Source organism: Dermacentor andersoni, chromosome 2 (assembly GCF_023375885.2).
Source record: "Dermacentor andersoni chromosome 2, qqDerAnde1_hic_scaffold, whole genome shotgun sequence".
NCBI classification, from domain to species: Eukaryota; Metazoa; Arthropoda; class Arachnida; order Ixodida; family Ixodidae; genus Dermacentor; species Dermacentor andersoni.
The window spans coordinates 27,890,116-27,906,634 of NC_092815.1; the positions used below are offsets into that span (position 1 = coordinate 27,890,116).

At 48.6% G+C, this 16,519-nt stretch overlaps 1 protein-coding gene across 1 annotated transcript; it reads left to right on the top strand.

Moving 5' to 3' along the window:
• Positions 1-8,440: 8,440 nt before the first annotated feature.
• Positions 8,441-16,519, top strand: LOC126542525 (estradiol 17-beta-dehydrogenase 8-like). Its single transcript, XM_050189637.3, has 3 exons — positions 8,441-8,733; positions 13,547-13,740; positions 16,025-16,519. Exons 1-3 carry the CDS (start codon positions 8,583-8,585, stop codon positions 16,424-16,426), a joined length of 747 nt encoding a protein of 248 aa, XP_050045594.1. The 5' UTR covers positions 8,441-8,582; the 3' UTR covers positions 16,427-16,519.

Genomic DNA, 16,519 nt, shown 5'->3' on the forward strand with positions numbered 1-16,519 from the left:
TTCAGCCACTTCAACGGCCGTTGCACTGATTAGAGAGGATGTCTCGGCATATCGCGTTAGGTAATCAGTCGCTACTACAATCCATCGTTTCCCCGATGACGATGTCTGAAAAGGACCAAGCAAGTCCATTCCTACTTGTTCGAACGGGGCTCCTGGGGGTTCTATTGGTTGAAGGAGGCCTGCGGGTTTTAATGCAGGCGTTTTGCGTCTTTGGCAATCCCGACATGTTCGTACATAATGCTGCACTGAATTCAATAGCTTTGGCCAGTAGTATTTAGCATGAATTCGGGCGAAGGTTCTGCTCACTCCGAGGTGTCCTGCTGATGGGTCATCGTGACAGGCTTCTAAGATTTCCGATCGCAAAGCTGAAGGAACAACGAGTAGAAATTTCTCTGTGCTGTGCTCAAAATTTCTTTTGTACAGGACGCCATTTCTCATCACATACGATGACAATCCCCGGCAGAAAACTCGCGGAACATGGACGTGGTGTCCCTCGAGGTGCCTGATGAGTAGAAGCAACTCAGCGTCAGACTGCTGGTGTTTGGCCATCTCAGATGTGGTCACGGCTCCAAGAAACGAAAATTCGTCTCCATCTTTCACAGGAGCAGATTCGACCGGAGCACGTGATAAACAATCAGCGTCACTGTGCTTGCGACCTGACTTGTACACGACCGTTATGTCGTATTCCTGCAGCCTCAGACTCCATCTAGCAAGTCGTCGAGACGGATCTTTCAGGTTTGCAAGCCAGCACAATGAGTGATGGTCACTGATTGCTCGGAACGGTCTACCGTATAAGTATGGTTGGGATTTTCCTATGGCCCATATTACTGCGAGGCATTCTTTTTCGGTGGCTGAATAGTTGGTTTCAGCCCTCGAAAGAGTGCGGCTAGCGTATGCAATCACTCTTTCCTCTCCGTTTTGCCATTGAACGAGGACGGCACCAAGTCCTAAATTGCTGGCGTCTGTGTGGATGTCTGTTTCCGCTTCCTCATCAAAGTGCGCAAGGACCGGGTGGTTTTGAAGTCGCCGTCGCAGCTCATTGAACGCATCTTCTTGTTCACTGTGCCATACGAAAGGCATATCTTCTTTCGTTAATCGCGTTAACGGCTCGGCAATCTTCGAAAAGTTTTTGACGAAACGTCTGTAATAGGCACAAAGTCCTAGGAATCGCCTAATGGCCTTTTTGTTGGTTGGTCTAGGAAACTTTTCTACTGCTGCGGTCTTCTCAGGGTCAGGACGGATGCCTTCGGAGCTAATCACATGGCCGAGGAAAAGGAGCTCATGGAAGCCGAAGTGACATTTTTGTGGCTTTATCGTCAGCCCTGCTGAACTAATAGCTTTGAGCACAGTCCTTAGTCGTTCCACATGCTGAGCAAAGGTGGTAGAAAAAATCACGACATCGTCGAGATAAACCAGACAGGACTGCCACTTTAACCCGGAGAGCACAGTGTCCATCATCCGCTGAAAGGTGGCAGGTGCGGAACAGAGGCCGAACGGAAGTACCTTGAATTCGTATAGTCCGTCTGGTGTCACGAATGCTGTCTTCTCACGATCCCGTTCGTCCACTTCTATTTGCCAGTATCCGCTTTTGAGGTCGAGAGAGGAAAAGAATTTCGCATCCCGTAGTCTATCGAGGGTGTCATCGATCCTCGGAAGTGGATAGACATCCCGCTTTGTGACGACGTTTAGCTTCCGATAATCAACGCAGAAGCGCAAGGTCTGATCCTTTTTCTTTACCAGCACTACAGGCGAAGCCCATGGGCTGGTCGATGGTTGAATTACGTCGTCTCGAAGCATTTCTTCGACTTGTTTGCTGATGACCTCTCTCTCCTTCGGTGACACTCGGTAGGGATGCTGGCAAATGGGCCTCACAGCTTCGTCGACAATGATGCGGTGTCTGGCGATGGATGTTCTCTGGACTTTCGATGTCGTTGAGAAACATGAGGCGAATTCTCGTACAAGGTTCTCTATTTGCTGCTTCTGGCTCGGTGATAGTGCTTCTTCGATGTGGACGGATGCGAGTATGGAGTCTACGTTGTCAGACTCCAGTAGTGCACCATCGGAAGAGCTCAAATCCGTAATTTGTTCATAATCGTTAAGGCGGGCAATGACGGTTCCCTTCGCAACATGCTGAACTTCATTTCCAAAATTAGTCAGGAAGACATTTGAACACCCGTCACGCAGCCGAACAAGGCCCCTTGCCATACAGATCCCTTTTTCGAGTAAGAGCCCAGTGTTACTGTCGGCTATTCCTTCATAGTCGCTGAATACGGTGCTTCTTACGGCGACAGCTATGCTGGATCTTGGGGGTATCGTGACGTCGTCGTCTATAATCTGAAGCGCATCGAATCGTTCTTCACTCTCGAACGTCGCGATGGCGTGCTTCGTTGAGAACGACACACAGGATTCCTGCAAGTTGATAACTGCACCGTTCGCCTGCAAAAAGTCCATTCCAATAATTACATCCCTTGAGCATTCTGATAGCACAATGAAACTGGCGACGTATGTAAAGCCGCGTATTCCGATTCTAGAAGTGCACCTGCCCACCGGGTTGATAAGGTGTCCACCGGCGGTTCGAATTTGCGGTCCTCTCCAAGGAGTCAGCACTTTTTTCAGTCTTCTGGCAAGTACTTTGCTCATAACGGAATGGTCTGCGCCTGTGTCTACTAAAGCAGTAATTTCGCAGCCGTCTATAAACACACATAAATCGGAAGCTACGTCACTCTTTTCGCAACTGCTCTCGCGTCCGTCGTTATATTTCAGAATCAGCGCTGGAGGCTCCGTTCGTGCGTCGACAGCGGCCTCACCTCCACAGGTCGCCGGCATTAGTTTTCCCGACGTGGGCTTTGGGGGCGTCGCCTTGGGGAGCTTGAGGATGGACGCGGGCTCGGTGATCGATACCTCAGCGGCACTGTTGACCGAGGTTGGTGTTGCTGTGAAGTCTGCGGGCTTTGGCGCGTTGACAAATACTCCTGGATCTCGAAAGGGCGTTCACCGTTTCTTGGGCAAGGAGCGTTTATGGAAAACCCCCGAAGTCCCGCTCTGCGGTATTCGCACATCCTGTAGAGATGACCAGCTTCGCCGCAGTGGTAGCACAGCGGGATTCTATCAGGAGTGCGCCATATGTCAGCTTTCCGGTATCTCGTCTTCGGCGGAGACGGCAAGAACCGAGGTTCAGGTACCTGCGCAGTTGCCGCGACGAAGGTACGTCCTGGAGATCCTCTGAGTACCTCGGCGTACGATACCGTCGGCCGTACCGGTGACGACGCTTGCGGCTGTGCTGGTGGGTGCTGTTCGCGGACGGCTTGTCTCACTTCTTCGCGAACCACTTCTGCTAACGAAGAGACCTCTGTGGGGCCGTTGTTCCGCTGTTGCCTCTGGAGCTCTTCTCGAACCACAGACCTTATGAGTTCTCGTAAGACCTCGACGCTGTTCCCGAACATTGCCGGCATCGCATCCACAGAGGCGATGTTCATATCGCGGTTGTAGAGTCTCGCACGCTGTTGAAGAGTCCTTTCCATAGTGGTCGCCTCGGAGCGGAATTCGGCGACGGTGCGTGGAGGGCTGCGAACCAGACCAGCAAAAAGCTCCTGCTTCACGCCGCGCATCAGGTGCCGAAGCTTCTTGTCCTCGCTCATGCTCGGGTCGGCTCGGCGGAATAAGCGGGACATATCTTCGAGATACATTGCCACGCTTTCGTTGTTTCGCTGGCTTCTTGCTTGCAAAGCGGCTTCAGCTCTTTCCCGGCGGTCTGTGCTCGGATACGTGGCCAACAGCTCCCGTCGGAAGTCATCCCACGACCGGAGGACAGCTTCGTGGTTTTCAAACCACGTTCGCGCACAGTCTTGCAACGCGAAGTAAACGTTGCGGAGCTTCCGGTTTTCGTCCCATCCGTTGTAGTCAGCGACGCGCTCGAAGCCTTCCAACCAGTCCTCGGCGTCTTCGAAGGTGTCGCCGTGAAAAGGCTCGGGCGTTCGCGGCTGATCAACCACGATGCGGGTTGAGGCTGTCTGAGATGTCATTTCTGTATTGTCTGCTGCTGCTATTATAGTCTGCTCCGGCAAAAGAGGAAACTCGGGCGGCTCACCACGTAGGCGACGGCTCGTGCGCTGGTGGACGGGCGTAAGTTCGTTGGGTCTGAGATGGCGTGGTTCCGGGCTGCTTTCTCCAACTCGAATTGGGCTGGAAATCATTACCCCGCACCTCCACCAGAAATGTAACGGACAGTTAAGGAAACCCAGATACAACTATTTATTGTGGGCGAACTTGTGCCCTGGGGTAAATAAAAAACACTGCCGCGTTCTAAACGGGAGATCAGGAAGGCCTTCTTCTTCTCTCTCGAGCGTCGCTTCACCTCGTCTTCTTCTTGTAGACGCCGACAACGGCCACCTGCGATGCGAGTGCGTGCGGCGAAAACACGTGCCATTACTTCGTCCTTTTCCTTCAATACTCCGTTGTCGTCTTGAGGGGGCGCACGAACCTGCGCGCGTTGTTTAAATGTTTCTGCCTTGTATCAATATTCTAAACTTCAACATTCGCCTGTCTTATAGTAAGTACATCACTAAAGCTAAAGCCCTCTATACTCTGTCGGTAAATTCATTGTTTTCCTTCAGCTGCACGAACATTAGACCAACATGACACGTCTAGGTCAATTATTTACTTCACGCTAGCTTATATTAGATTGTTTCAAAACACCTACATTCTTAAAATTTGCTTCACAGTTATAGCGAGAATTTTAGTGACTTGTTTTGTCTTGCTTCAGTGACACGCCTCCTAAAATCTTGGCAACACTAGACTGTTATGGTTCGTAATGTACAATCTGTCAATAACAAAGATAACTTTCACAGACGCATTTTTCAGCGTTATTTATTACAATGGCAATCGGGTAATCACCTGGGCCCGCTCTGAGCATGCATTCTCCGCCCAGTCGGGAACATTAACTTCCGCATAATCTCCAATGAGTATTTCCCAACAAATCAACATATCATTAACACATTAAATATAAGAACATGCTATCGTTTATTGGTCTGTGGCCACTAAAGCGGCATCTACCTAACCTCCCTCCCACCCGCGCTGCGCGCCAGCTCGCTCCTCTCCCGTTGAAAGGAGCCCTCCGTGTCGGGCTTTGTGGTAAAGCATACGAAAAACGAACATGTACAGCAGAGAAGTCAAAGGGTAAATCATGTGCAGGGTAGTGCAGCTGCCGGTTGTTGGCGTGGCATCAATGCGAACAGAGTAGCGGCGGCAGAATGATGCCAGGTGGCACTTGCTGCAAAGATTGCTTTAAAATATATATATATATAGTGAGAGAGAGAGAGAGATGGCTTGCCTCCCCTGCTCGAAAAATAGTTGGTACGCCACTGGCATGAGGGGTTGAGGCCATAAATGCTACAACATCCGTGCATATTTAAAAGGAAGAGGTCTGAACACCGACCAAAATGGCTTAAAATAGTTATTTACTGGGACTCATATATGGAGTCCTATAGTATACACTGCTGTTTCTTGAAACTGCTGCTGTGGTTTGTCCCAGGTTTTCATCATTTCTGATGATAGTCGACTCGTTTGGTCTACCGCCACACATCCATGACTGATATACAGGTTTCAAATTTTTTGAAAGGTTGCCTGTGGGAGATAGCTCAATTTTAGTTTATGAGCCGGTCTACTCGATGCTGCGGACACTAATTGCACAAGAAATTGAAACAAATTCTAGCAGTGGACTTCGCAAGGCGGATCCACTTGGAACAAATTCTCAGGACGACACCAGTTTCGAGATATGAATTCCCAGGGTGTCTACCAACCGGGAAAACCGGGAATTCTCAGGGAATCTGAATAGTCTGGAAATACTCGGGGAAAACTCAGGGAATTTGTGATTCTATCAGGGAAAATTAGCTGTAATATTATTGAAAGGGAACGAAAGTCGTGTTAATGCTGGCTGCAGTAACAGAGTAATCGCAACAAATTGTCATTGACGCCGTGTCATCGGCACGAGGCACGGCATAGGTGTTCGGTGGCACGGCATTGCCAGAGTAGTTAACGACCGATTTTCCAGATGCCCTATTATTCGCACGGCTTCGCGGCACCACCACATACTCCATATAGTCAATGTATATTGCCCTGACTGCAGGTATGAAATGGCATTAAAGCCACCACCGGCACTCTCGCAAGCAGATCCGCCGGCAGCCGTAGCCACCACCGCGGCAACGTTAGGCCTAGCTGCTTCTACCTTCGCTATTAAGCTTCTTGCCGTGCGGTGCCGTGTTTTTCATTGAAATAATTCACCGCTGTCAGCAATGGTACCGACTCAGCCTTTGTAACCCTCGCGATTGGCTTCGAAGCTCGCAAAGCACAGCGCGTTGCGTAATGCGAGTCTCCAAAAGTTAGCTTTGCCCCAGTACAGCTATGTTACGTGGTGAAGCATAAGCGTGGAAAGGGGGCAATTGTTACGGGACTCGGTATGTATTCCTTAATTATACACGCGTGCACCCCCGTCTCCTGTCACAGTACGACCACCGATATGCCTAATAAGTGTACTCGCAGGCCTTAAGATCTTTTTCGGACGTGCCTGTGGCAATTTTAGCCCTTAACGGCAGTTAAGACACCACCTTTTTTTTTTTTTTCGGATGTTTTTGCGGCCCCTTGGGAGTCCAAAATATCGGACGTTGACTGTACAACTGACCAAGAAGATTCTTCAAATGGTCCATGGGATGAACGCATGGCGGAATGAGTATGAGAACAGAAAGAAATGACGCACTGAGGAATTAACGGGAAATGAAGCGTGCCACCGCCTCTTTAAAGGAGATTGAGCTGAAAAAACTAAGTGTTGGCTGACGCCGAGATGCAGGTGCCCCTCATCAAAACCAAAATAAACTCTTTAAAGAAGTGAAACCCAACACTGAGATGATGTGTACGGGCTGAGAGTATGTCAGAACTGTTGAGGTTGACTTCCCAGCTGCTGAGAGAGAAAGTTCAGGCCTCATACCGGTGAGCTTGCTATCAGTTGATAGAAATAGCTCATATCCGAAAATATTTACTTCTGTATGCATCTCCTTTTCATTAGTATTTGAAAATGTTCGACTCAATTTGGAATGGGTTTTACCATTTTTTTCGTTGTGCATATAACTAACACCTTCCTTCTGCTTTCTTTTTGAATAAAATAGATATTACTCCTTACAATCAAAACTGGATTAAGTCATTTTTTGTTTCAACATGCTTACTTTAAGCGATACTGAGACACTTATCATTCACGTGCATTTCACACGCCGTTGATAAAGGATTCTGCCGAAGGGCTCACTAAAGTCTACAGGTTTTTTTCAGTCAAGAAAGCACGCAGAGCATTTTGAAGCGAGGTGAACATACAGCAACACATTCATTCTCTAGGCATAAGCTATCCATACCTTTAGAAATGATCGTTAATTGGCTATCTCCTTCTCCTTAATAATATAATAAACTTTGTCGTGTATATATTTAAATATATTGTTTATGTGCACAGTGTTTACAGCGGAAATTTAACACAATGTTGAAGTGAAAAAATACGGATGAGGCAGCCGCATTAATTAAAACCCTTGCACGTCCGCGCCAACAATGATGCACTAAGCTATAGCCTCAATAAAATCTTAAGTGAATAGGTCGAGGCAACTCAAAAGAAACCTCAAATGATGTGGGTGACAAAACTCTAGTTATGACACGTTTAGTGAGGAGGAGGAGGGGGGGGGTAGGCTTCGGCATCGCAGTGAGGCGGGGGGGGGGGAGGGGCTAGGGCCCTGGTCGCCCCCCCCCCCCCCCCCAACGTAGTCGGCGCCCATGTGTTGAAGTAAGTAGAGTTACTGTATATGCTAGCATATACAGTAACTCTAGAAGTAAGATACGTCGGGGGCTAACAGATCAAAAAAGCCTCGTGCGCGCACTCACGCTTTCACTATTCTGATTAAAAAAAAAAACACTTCACTAAAATTGATCAAGGCATTCTTCAGTACAATTAACCAATTCGTTGTGAGCGAAGGTATTGAGGAAGGCAGTGAAAATTTTGGAGACGCGCTTTTTCGGAACAGTGCATATATGTAGGCGTGAGCTATACGGTCTTGCTACGGTCAGGGACTTTCTCGCGGCTCGTATGTTCCTCCTAACGCTTGGCGATGCCAAGGAGGAATTTTTTGGGCCGAGAAAAGAGAGGAACATGTACAAAGAACTGCCAGCGAGAGCAACATTAAAATGTAACCGGTGCCTTTGTTTACTTGTCGAACACTCCGATATTCTTTAAAGCTCACAAAAACGAACCAGAAACAGGGATTGGATTCAAAGAGCTTTTCGTTCATCGGACGGCCGCCTTCCCTACTAAATGTGTCAGAAATGACAATTGGCTGATATCTACTCAACTGAGCCAAACGGATACATTGAGTAGCGCGCAAAGAATGCCTAGCGCCTGTGATATCGTTCAAGGGCCTTTGCGGAAAATATTATCGGGAGCGCGCCGCGCAGGCGTGCGCCTGTCAACTGACAAGAAAGGGGAGGGGCGTCCGCATCGAGGTGGATGGGCATTCCGCAGATCCCGTGTCAAGTTCACCGGTGTTAGCAGCACGGCAAGCATGTCCCTGCAAGGTCGGCTAGCCCTTGTGACTGGAGGCGCCAGCGGCATAGGCAAGGCGGCTTGCCACGCCCTGGCCTCCCAAGGAGCCAGAGTCATCGTCGCCGATCGCAAAGTGGATGGCGCTAAGATCGTGGCAGAAGAGCTACCAGGTACCGATTGTTTGTACTAAGTATTTGAATTAGGCGTAGGTTTGCGACAATCTCAACTACTGCAATTAATGGTTTCTGCCACTACCAAAACACGAAATCGCTAAAGAGAGAGGGGAAGTTTTTATTGAAGGGAAAGAGTCGGAGTTTGGCTTAATTTTTTATGCAGGCTAGCGTTGCTTGGAGTCGCTCTTGTAGTACTCTTTACACTACTCGTTGCAGAATTAAACATTACACGTGTAGCGGTTAATTGTGTGTCATCGACACGATATGTTCATGTGTTTACATTATATATATATATATATATATATATATATATATATATATATATATATATAATTTCATTTATTCAATTTTAAGGGCCCGAAGGCATTACATAAGGGGGGGGGGGGCGTACATCATAGGTGCACAGCTTCATAAGAAGGTAACAGTAAGAAAGTGCACATCGATTCTAATAGGTGCAAAAAAGAAAGGAAAAAAGGAAGATATAAACAATACTAACGAGGCGATAAATAAATACTAATAAGAAGGCCAGTGTGGTATTTAGGCGGTAGCGTTGGCGTTATCAAAATCGGTTAGTTTCTCGCGATATGTTTTGCGGTCGCAGCACGAAGAAGAAGAGGAAGAAACTTTAGTAAAGAATTGTCCGGCAGTTCTTGATGTGGTGGCCTCAGGTGACGGCTCGAAGTTCTTGGACTCGAGCGGCATCTTCGGCTTGCCGGACGGCCCAGAGCTGGTCTGCCAGCTCTGAACTTCTGATAGCCGCCTCCCAGCGGCGGCGACGCCTACGGAGAAGGTCCCCGGCGGCTCCCGCATCCGGGGCGGCGTCGGGAAGAACGGAGCTCGAGCCTTCTCCTACTCTGGCAACAGCCGCGATTATGGACGCGTCGCCAACGGAGCTGCTCTGATTACCGTTGTTGCCGGCACACTCCCAGAGCACGTGTCGCAGCGTTGCTCTGTGTCCGCGTGTTTTACACGCGTCTGTTGGATACAAACGCGGATAGCAGTGGTGTAAGATAGCGGGGCTAGGGTAGGTGTATGTCTGGAGCAAGCGTAAAGTTACGGCTTCGTTCCTGTTCAATTTATCGTGCGGTGGCGGGAATGTGCGTCTTTCGAGTCTGTAGTGTTGGGTGAGGTCTCTGAACGTGGTTAGGCGATCGCCCCACGCCCAGTGTGTTTCTTGTTGCTGTGTGTTGTTGTTGCTGTGTTGCGGCATGGGGGAAGAATGAGCTGCTCATTGACGTCGTCCGGCACTTTATCGCCGCCAACGGTCGAGTATGAGATGAACGGGACGATGTTCTGAACGGGCGTTTTAAGAGGGCGTGTCCCGAGTTTGTGAAGTAAAAGAAAGCGTGAAGAAGGCAAAGACGAGACGTTACGCACCGTGAAGCAAGCAATGGAAGAGACAAAGTTTGTTTTAAGGTGGTTACGCTGATATGTCGAATATTGTGACGTAATGAAGCGAGCAGCGCGGTTTTGTACGGCTTCTAAGTCATCGGTGAGATAAGCTTGCGAGGGATCATATATATATATATATATATATTATACAAGAGTGTCGTTTCCGTTTAGTTCAGAAGCTCAAGTTTGAGGGCAGGAGAACAAACATGTCCGTCTATTTTACGCATGTGGCCCATTGTGGACGTGCCACCTGCTACGATTAGTGCCGAGAGTGGGTGGCCATAGTGAAGTCTTATCGGAGAAACCCGGAATTTTGGACCCGTGTATTGAGTATAAAGCTCAGAAGGAGAAGTCACAGTTTCTCCCGACATGCGAAGAATTGGTTTCGAAAGCAAATTATTAGACAGCTATACGAAGTAGGGTTAGTCGTTTTATCAGCTGCATAAACTGGCGTAAACATTCGCTTACTGACTAAATTAAAGGGCCCCTGAAACGGTTCGGACAAATTTTGTAGACGCGTAGGGTACAGCTTAAGTAGAACATTCACACCACAATTTAAGTGAAGCGTTACGTATTAATGGAACTACAAGCGATTAGAAGTTACTCTCCTCCCTAGTCATGCTTTTCCTCCTCAACTCGTTCGCCGAGCGATCGGGGCTGAGCTCCGCCTTCACTGGTTTCGCGTCACGAATCGACGTCACATCGTCCACTTCCGGTTGTTTTGGAGCCTGCCCCCGCCCGCGTGAAACCTCTCCGCTAGCCGCTTGGCCGTCGATCCCAAGCAAGAGTTATCGAAGCAGCGTGCGTTGCGAGCATTCTGTCGTAGCGCCGAACGTGTCTGGTATTCCGGTAACCACAGGCAAGCTGGTCATTTCGGCAAATGACTGGAGGCATAAACTCAAGCTGATGAAGGAACTTTAGCGTAGACGTACGTGCGGCCTGATCGGTCTGCACGGTCCAGCCACTTGTTGGCGCAGCGCTTAACCAGCCAAACAAAGCGCTAATATTGCTCTAACCAAGTGTAAAACATTTTAAACATTTATAAAAACAAAGTGTTGATGATTACACTCCTGCGAAAAATACACACCAGCAGCCAAAGAAGAATACACTTCGTTACTGCTACTGTGTATGGTTGAGCTCTGTGCCACCAGGTGGCAGCACCGTGCAGACCATTCGCATTTGCGATTCTGCTCATCCCATGGCTCATCCCGTTACAGCACAGTCAAGCGGCCAGACCCTGTCCCCTTGCGCTTGCATTTGCCCTAATACCGGACTCGCGAAACGCTATTGCGTTAGTAATCTTCCGGTGTAAAGTGACGGCCACAAACGCGCAAACCCTAGCGCCGATCGGATAGCGGCAGTCTGATGCGCAGCAGCCAGCTCGCTCGTATGCTGCCTTGCAGAGGGATACGATGTCGCAGCTTGACATATTGCCAGTCGCTACGTTTGCAGTCCACAAAGCAACAAAGTCGAATCATAGTGCTCGCGAAAAGACTGAGACCAACTCGGTCCGCGGAGCTCTCGTCAAAATGGAGTATGTTGTAACACAAGCAGACGACACTTGATGTGTGCCGGAAGCGCTTAATTGTATTAAAAAATCGTTCTTGTGCATTCTCTTTATGTTACTTTCTGTTTATAAAAACAAATGAACTAACATTCCAACTATTACGAAGATCATTTGCTTACCATAAAGTTGGAAAAATTATTGATCACGCGCCCTGGTCAGCCAATCGGATAGCTCGCCCCACTGACGTCATATGGGTGATTTTCGTCATATGGGTAGGGGCGGCTTAAAATTCCGCCGAGCAGCGTGCTCCGATCGGCAGCGATGTGCATTTTTAAAACCTTATAATAAATTACACGCTTTACGCGGAGCACTTAGATGTGTCAATTAATGATCAGAAGGGCCTACTCTAACGACTCAGTACGTTTGTAGAAAATCGTCAAAATCGTTTCAGGGTCCCTTTAACGAGCACGTTGTCACGTGCGCACAGACAAACACGAACACCTCTCACTCAATAAACGCGGACCTCGGTTAGTACCTCGGCGTCGGAAAGCCGGCGTGATGAAGAGCGGCGACAGCGGGGAGCGAATTCCCCTCCGCGCGGCCTCTCGCCTAAACGCGAACTAGGCGCGCGAAAACACGGCGCACACGAAGCCATCAGCTCTCTCAGATCAGATCTTCGAGCCCGGCGCAGATTGCCTGCAAGAGAGGACGCGTGCAGCCGCGCTCAAGCCGCTGCAGCTGGAGTAGAAGAGGAAATGCGCACTTACCTGCCCGCCCCCACCCCCGCCCTTTCCCCGAGCTCGCCTTTGCGCGCGTGAGAAGACGGCGCGCACCTTCCCGTCTTCCTCCCTTGCGAGCGCGAGAAGACACCGCGGCATAAAGCCACTCTCTTTCTCGGCGCACCCTCGCAAGCTTTCACTCGCACCTACAGCATAAGGCTCGCGGCCGCGATGTTATCACACTTGGGCTTCGGGAATTTGCTTGGAGTGCCCATATAACTGCTATCGTAATAAACATAAATGTGAAAGTATGGTGCGCTCAATCAGGCAACTTCGGACAACACTGCATGCAGCTTCACGACAATTAACGACCTAAGGAATTAGGAATGAACCCGCTTGCAACAGTTCACAGTTGTTCGCTACGTATATGAGCGCCCGGTGGAGCGCTTGTGATGTAATTTACGAAGTGTCATTTAGGAAGAACAGGTAAATCGACAGATGCCGTGCCAGAGCGGGGTTCGAACTGGCAACCTGCTCGTTGAGGGGAAGAAGCCCGGCTGTGCCAGTTGGAAAATTGCCCAGATGCAACCCTACCCGTTGTGTGCTTCAGAAGCCTTGAAGGTTGCCGGTTTGTTCGTGATGAATAATTGTACGCACAGCTTGGACTTGGGGTACGGACAGTAGAGCAGACGCGAACGGCACTGTGGGCAGGGGCCAACCGTTCACAAACCACGGGCCAGCTCTTTACGTAAAGCTAGAATTGTTCGGAGCGTACAATCCTGAGCATTCAGATAACATTAGCGAAGGCGGCCGGCCACTAGCAAAGTGCTCGTAACAATCTAATGACTTTTGGCCTTACACTTGCAGACTAGTCTATGAAATGTCTGTCTCTGTATGCTATCTACATAGGCTGTCTATGGAGATGGCAATTCGCTTTAACAAAAAGCCTTTTTTTTTCAGTATGGCCCGCTGGTCTTAGTTATTTGCTTCGTGACTTGTGACTCGTGGCTGGACAATGTGGGAATAGTAATTCACCAGGCATTTATTCGGTGGACCAAGTACTATCGTGTTGCATACATTTTCAGAGGGTGCAGAAGGCGCATCCTTGTATCTACTCTGCTCTGTATAGCTACATGAATATTGTGTAATTAACAAATACATGCGATGAATAATCAAATTTCATTCTTCGAAGGCCCCGCAACTCACAAGGAAGCTTTCCTGGACGTCGCCAACACGGAATCTGTGGAGAAGCTGTTCGCCGACATCAAGGACACCGAGTCGCTTCCAGTCAGCATTGTGGTGAATTGCGCTGGCATAGCTGGGCTCTCACCCATCGTCGACACGACGGATGAAGCCTTCGACAAAATAATTCGGGTCAATCTCAAGGTTAGCGCCCAAACACCCACTATACAAAAAATCACATCACTCTCACCGGAAGCCCCCGTAGTGATTACAGAGCTGTTTGAAGCAACTAAAAATGTTATCAACCTCAATGTTAGGTGATGCCTTTTGAAACTTCGTGTAATCGCTTCCTCTGATAATGAAATGCATGTAGCCTGCCTTTGATCATCACCCACTGTGAAAGGGGGTCTTGTATACAGGGCTTTTCCTTTTCCAAATGTTAAAGATTTGGCTGTGCAGCTAGCAAAAGCACTTTTAACTCTTGATCTAAGTACTCGATTAGGCAGACATTACTTCTATGAGAAATCAAAATACCTCATTTAATAATTAACATAATTGCGTTAATTGTTATTTTAATTAATTATTTCACAGCAAATATCTTAATCTGAGAATTGTAGCTAGTGAGTTCGCAAAGCATATCCACTTGGAACGAATTTCTAGGATTGCACCATTTTCGAGATATTAATTTTCAAAGTGTCCGACGAAATGCGTTCTCATTACAGTTACTTTAAAAAAAATAAAAATAAAACGCTGTTTTGTGCCAATCCCAACCCGACCCCGTGCCACTCGTGACCCCCTTACCCATCCAGCCTGGGAGGCCACAGTGCAATGCATGATGCAACAAATGCAGCAGCAAATAATACAACAAAATAGCAAGTGCAACAATTTCAACAGATACAATTCGAACTCCAGCAGTTCAGAACTTATGTGAACGACTCCCTAATTAGCATTATGAGAGAGGCGCGAAAACGCATCAGCGCTAGCCCTGCCGCAAACCCGAGATCGTCGGCCTGTCGCCGCACCACAAACGCGTCCGAGGTGACGGACTACGAGAGTATCGGATTTGACCACTAATGAGGCACTTAATTCTGAACATCTAGAAATGTTGCAGTGGAACTGCCGCATGTTTCACGAACGTGCGGTGGCCCTCCAGAGATATATCCCAATTTCACCAATTCCTCCCGACGTAATATGCTTACAAGAAATATGGAAACGCCCTGTCATATTGCCAGGCTATTACACATTGTAAAATTTGGAATATCCCCGGGTTGCAACATTGGTGGCTAAATCCTTCACGGTCAAGGAGAATAATTATAAGAGGTTAGATAGGAACCATCTATTAGTCAGCATCCTCCCCCAGAAAAGAGGGAAGGCTCGCATCATCATTCTGAACATTAAGAACAGACACGAGGACTTCGCCGAGCTCTTCTCGGAAGAAAATTTGGCAGCGGTCACTAGAGACCAACTTGTGGTGGCGGGCGCATTTCAACGCACCTCACACTATACATGGGGATACACCAAAAATATCCCCAAAGGAAACTTGCCATGTAATACACAGCGGAGAAACCAAACTTACACTTGGCCACCTTCTGAACTACGCCAACGAGGCTGGGTAACAGTGTGGTAAGTTAGCTGTACTTCGGGGCGTAATTTTTTTTTATTTTTTTTTATTCTGAGAGCTCTCTGACTTACGCACTTCTCGTTACTCCATATTATGTCTCCGTGGCCAGGAATCGAGTCTATAGACCTCTCGACGAGTAGCTTGTTGATCGCCAATGTATCTTGATACTTTCTGTCTGTCTTGAGCTTTTATCTTCTATGCTTTAATGTTCTGTCAAGTTTTCAAGTAATTATTCTGTCTCTCTGCTTTGTTACTGTATTGTGTAGCGCTATGCAGCTTATAAATTACACTGCAAAATTAAGTATATTGCCACGAGGCGGCGAAGGGTCTGCTACTGTCGGTCGGACGACGACGGCAGCGACGGAGTGGCCAGAGGCACGCGGTAGTCCTGCATCCGTCGCCGCTTAGTCGGTCATCGCGTCGGTCAATATATTCATTCCCCCTTCCCCCCTTACTCTACTGTATATGTAGTGATGGCAACGAGGGGAGCGTCTTATTTCACTGAACCATGTACTGCTCCAGAAAAAAAGAAAATCTATGGTGCGATCCACATACACGATGATAAATACTGTCTTTAATATCGTTGATAAGCGTTAGCGCATATCTCGCATTAATCTCGGATGTGCCGAATTACGAAAAAGTTAACGCTATCAGAATTTGCACTCGTTCATGGCGAGATGTGGACTCAAAACCGAGTGTCTGAGGACGTCAACTAACAACTAGGTCACAACCCCATAGTGTTGCTTTGTGGCGTTAAAACCAGTGAATAACTCGCGTAAATTAATTACATAAGGCGGTCAACCGGCTCGTCCTGGTTAACCTGCGTGCCTTTCTCTAATCGCTTGTCTCGCTTGGCGGTTCCCGTAGGGCACTTTCCTCGTGACAAGGGCAGCCGCGCGCGCCATGACCACCTCCGGCGTCATTGATGGGGCCATCGTGAACATCGCCAGCATCCTGGGCAAGACCGGGCTCTCTGGCTCGGGGGCGTACTCCGCTTCGAAGGGCGGCGTCGTGGCTCTGACCAAGATGGCAGCTCAGGAACTGGCGCCGCACGGCATCCGCTGCAACGCCGTGCTGCCGTCGCTGACGCAGACTCCGATGACCGATGCGCTGCCCGAGGAGAGCCGCAGAACCGTCTGTGCCCTCACACCTATGCGACGAATTGGCCAACCCAAAGAAGTGGCCGAGGCCATCCTTTTCCTATGTAGCCCGCAGAGTTCGTACATGACAGGCGCTGCCCTTGAAGTAACCGGTGGATTCAGCATGTGAAAGGCTCGGCGAACGTTATTCTTCGTTCCTCTCCCAACTTGTCCTATGTCGCCAAGAATCTATTAAATGCTGCAACATTGTAGTGATACTCAA

What these genes read in the sequence shown, in the direction of transcription:
- LOC126542525 (XM_050189637.3), top strand. Translation starts at nt 8,583, where the DNA reads ATGTCCCTGCAAGGTCGGCTAGCCCTTGTGACTGGAGGCGCCAGCGGC. An exon ending in CGTGGCAGAAGAGCTACCAG is followed by an intron (nt 8,734 to 13,546) that starts GTACCGATTGTT and finishes CATTCTTCGAAG; the next exon opens with GCCCCGCAACTCACAAGGAA. An exon ending in TAATTCGGGTCAATCTCAAG is followed by an intron (nt 13,741 to 16,024) that starts GTTAGCGCCCAA and finishes CGGTTCCCGTAG; the next exon opens with GGCACTTTCCTCGTGACAAG.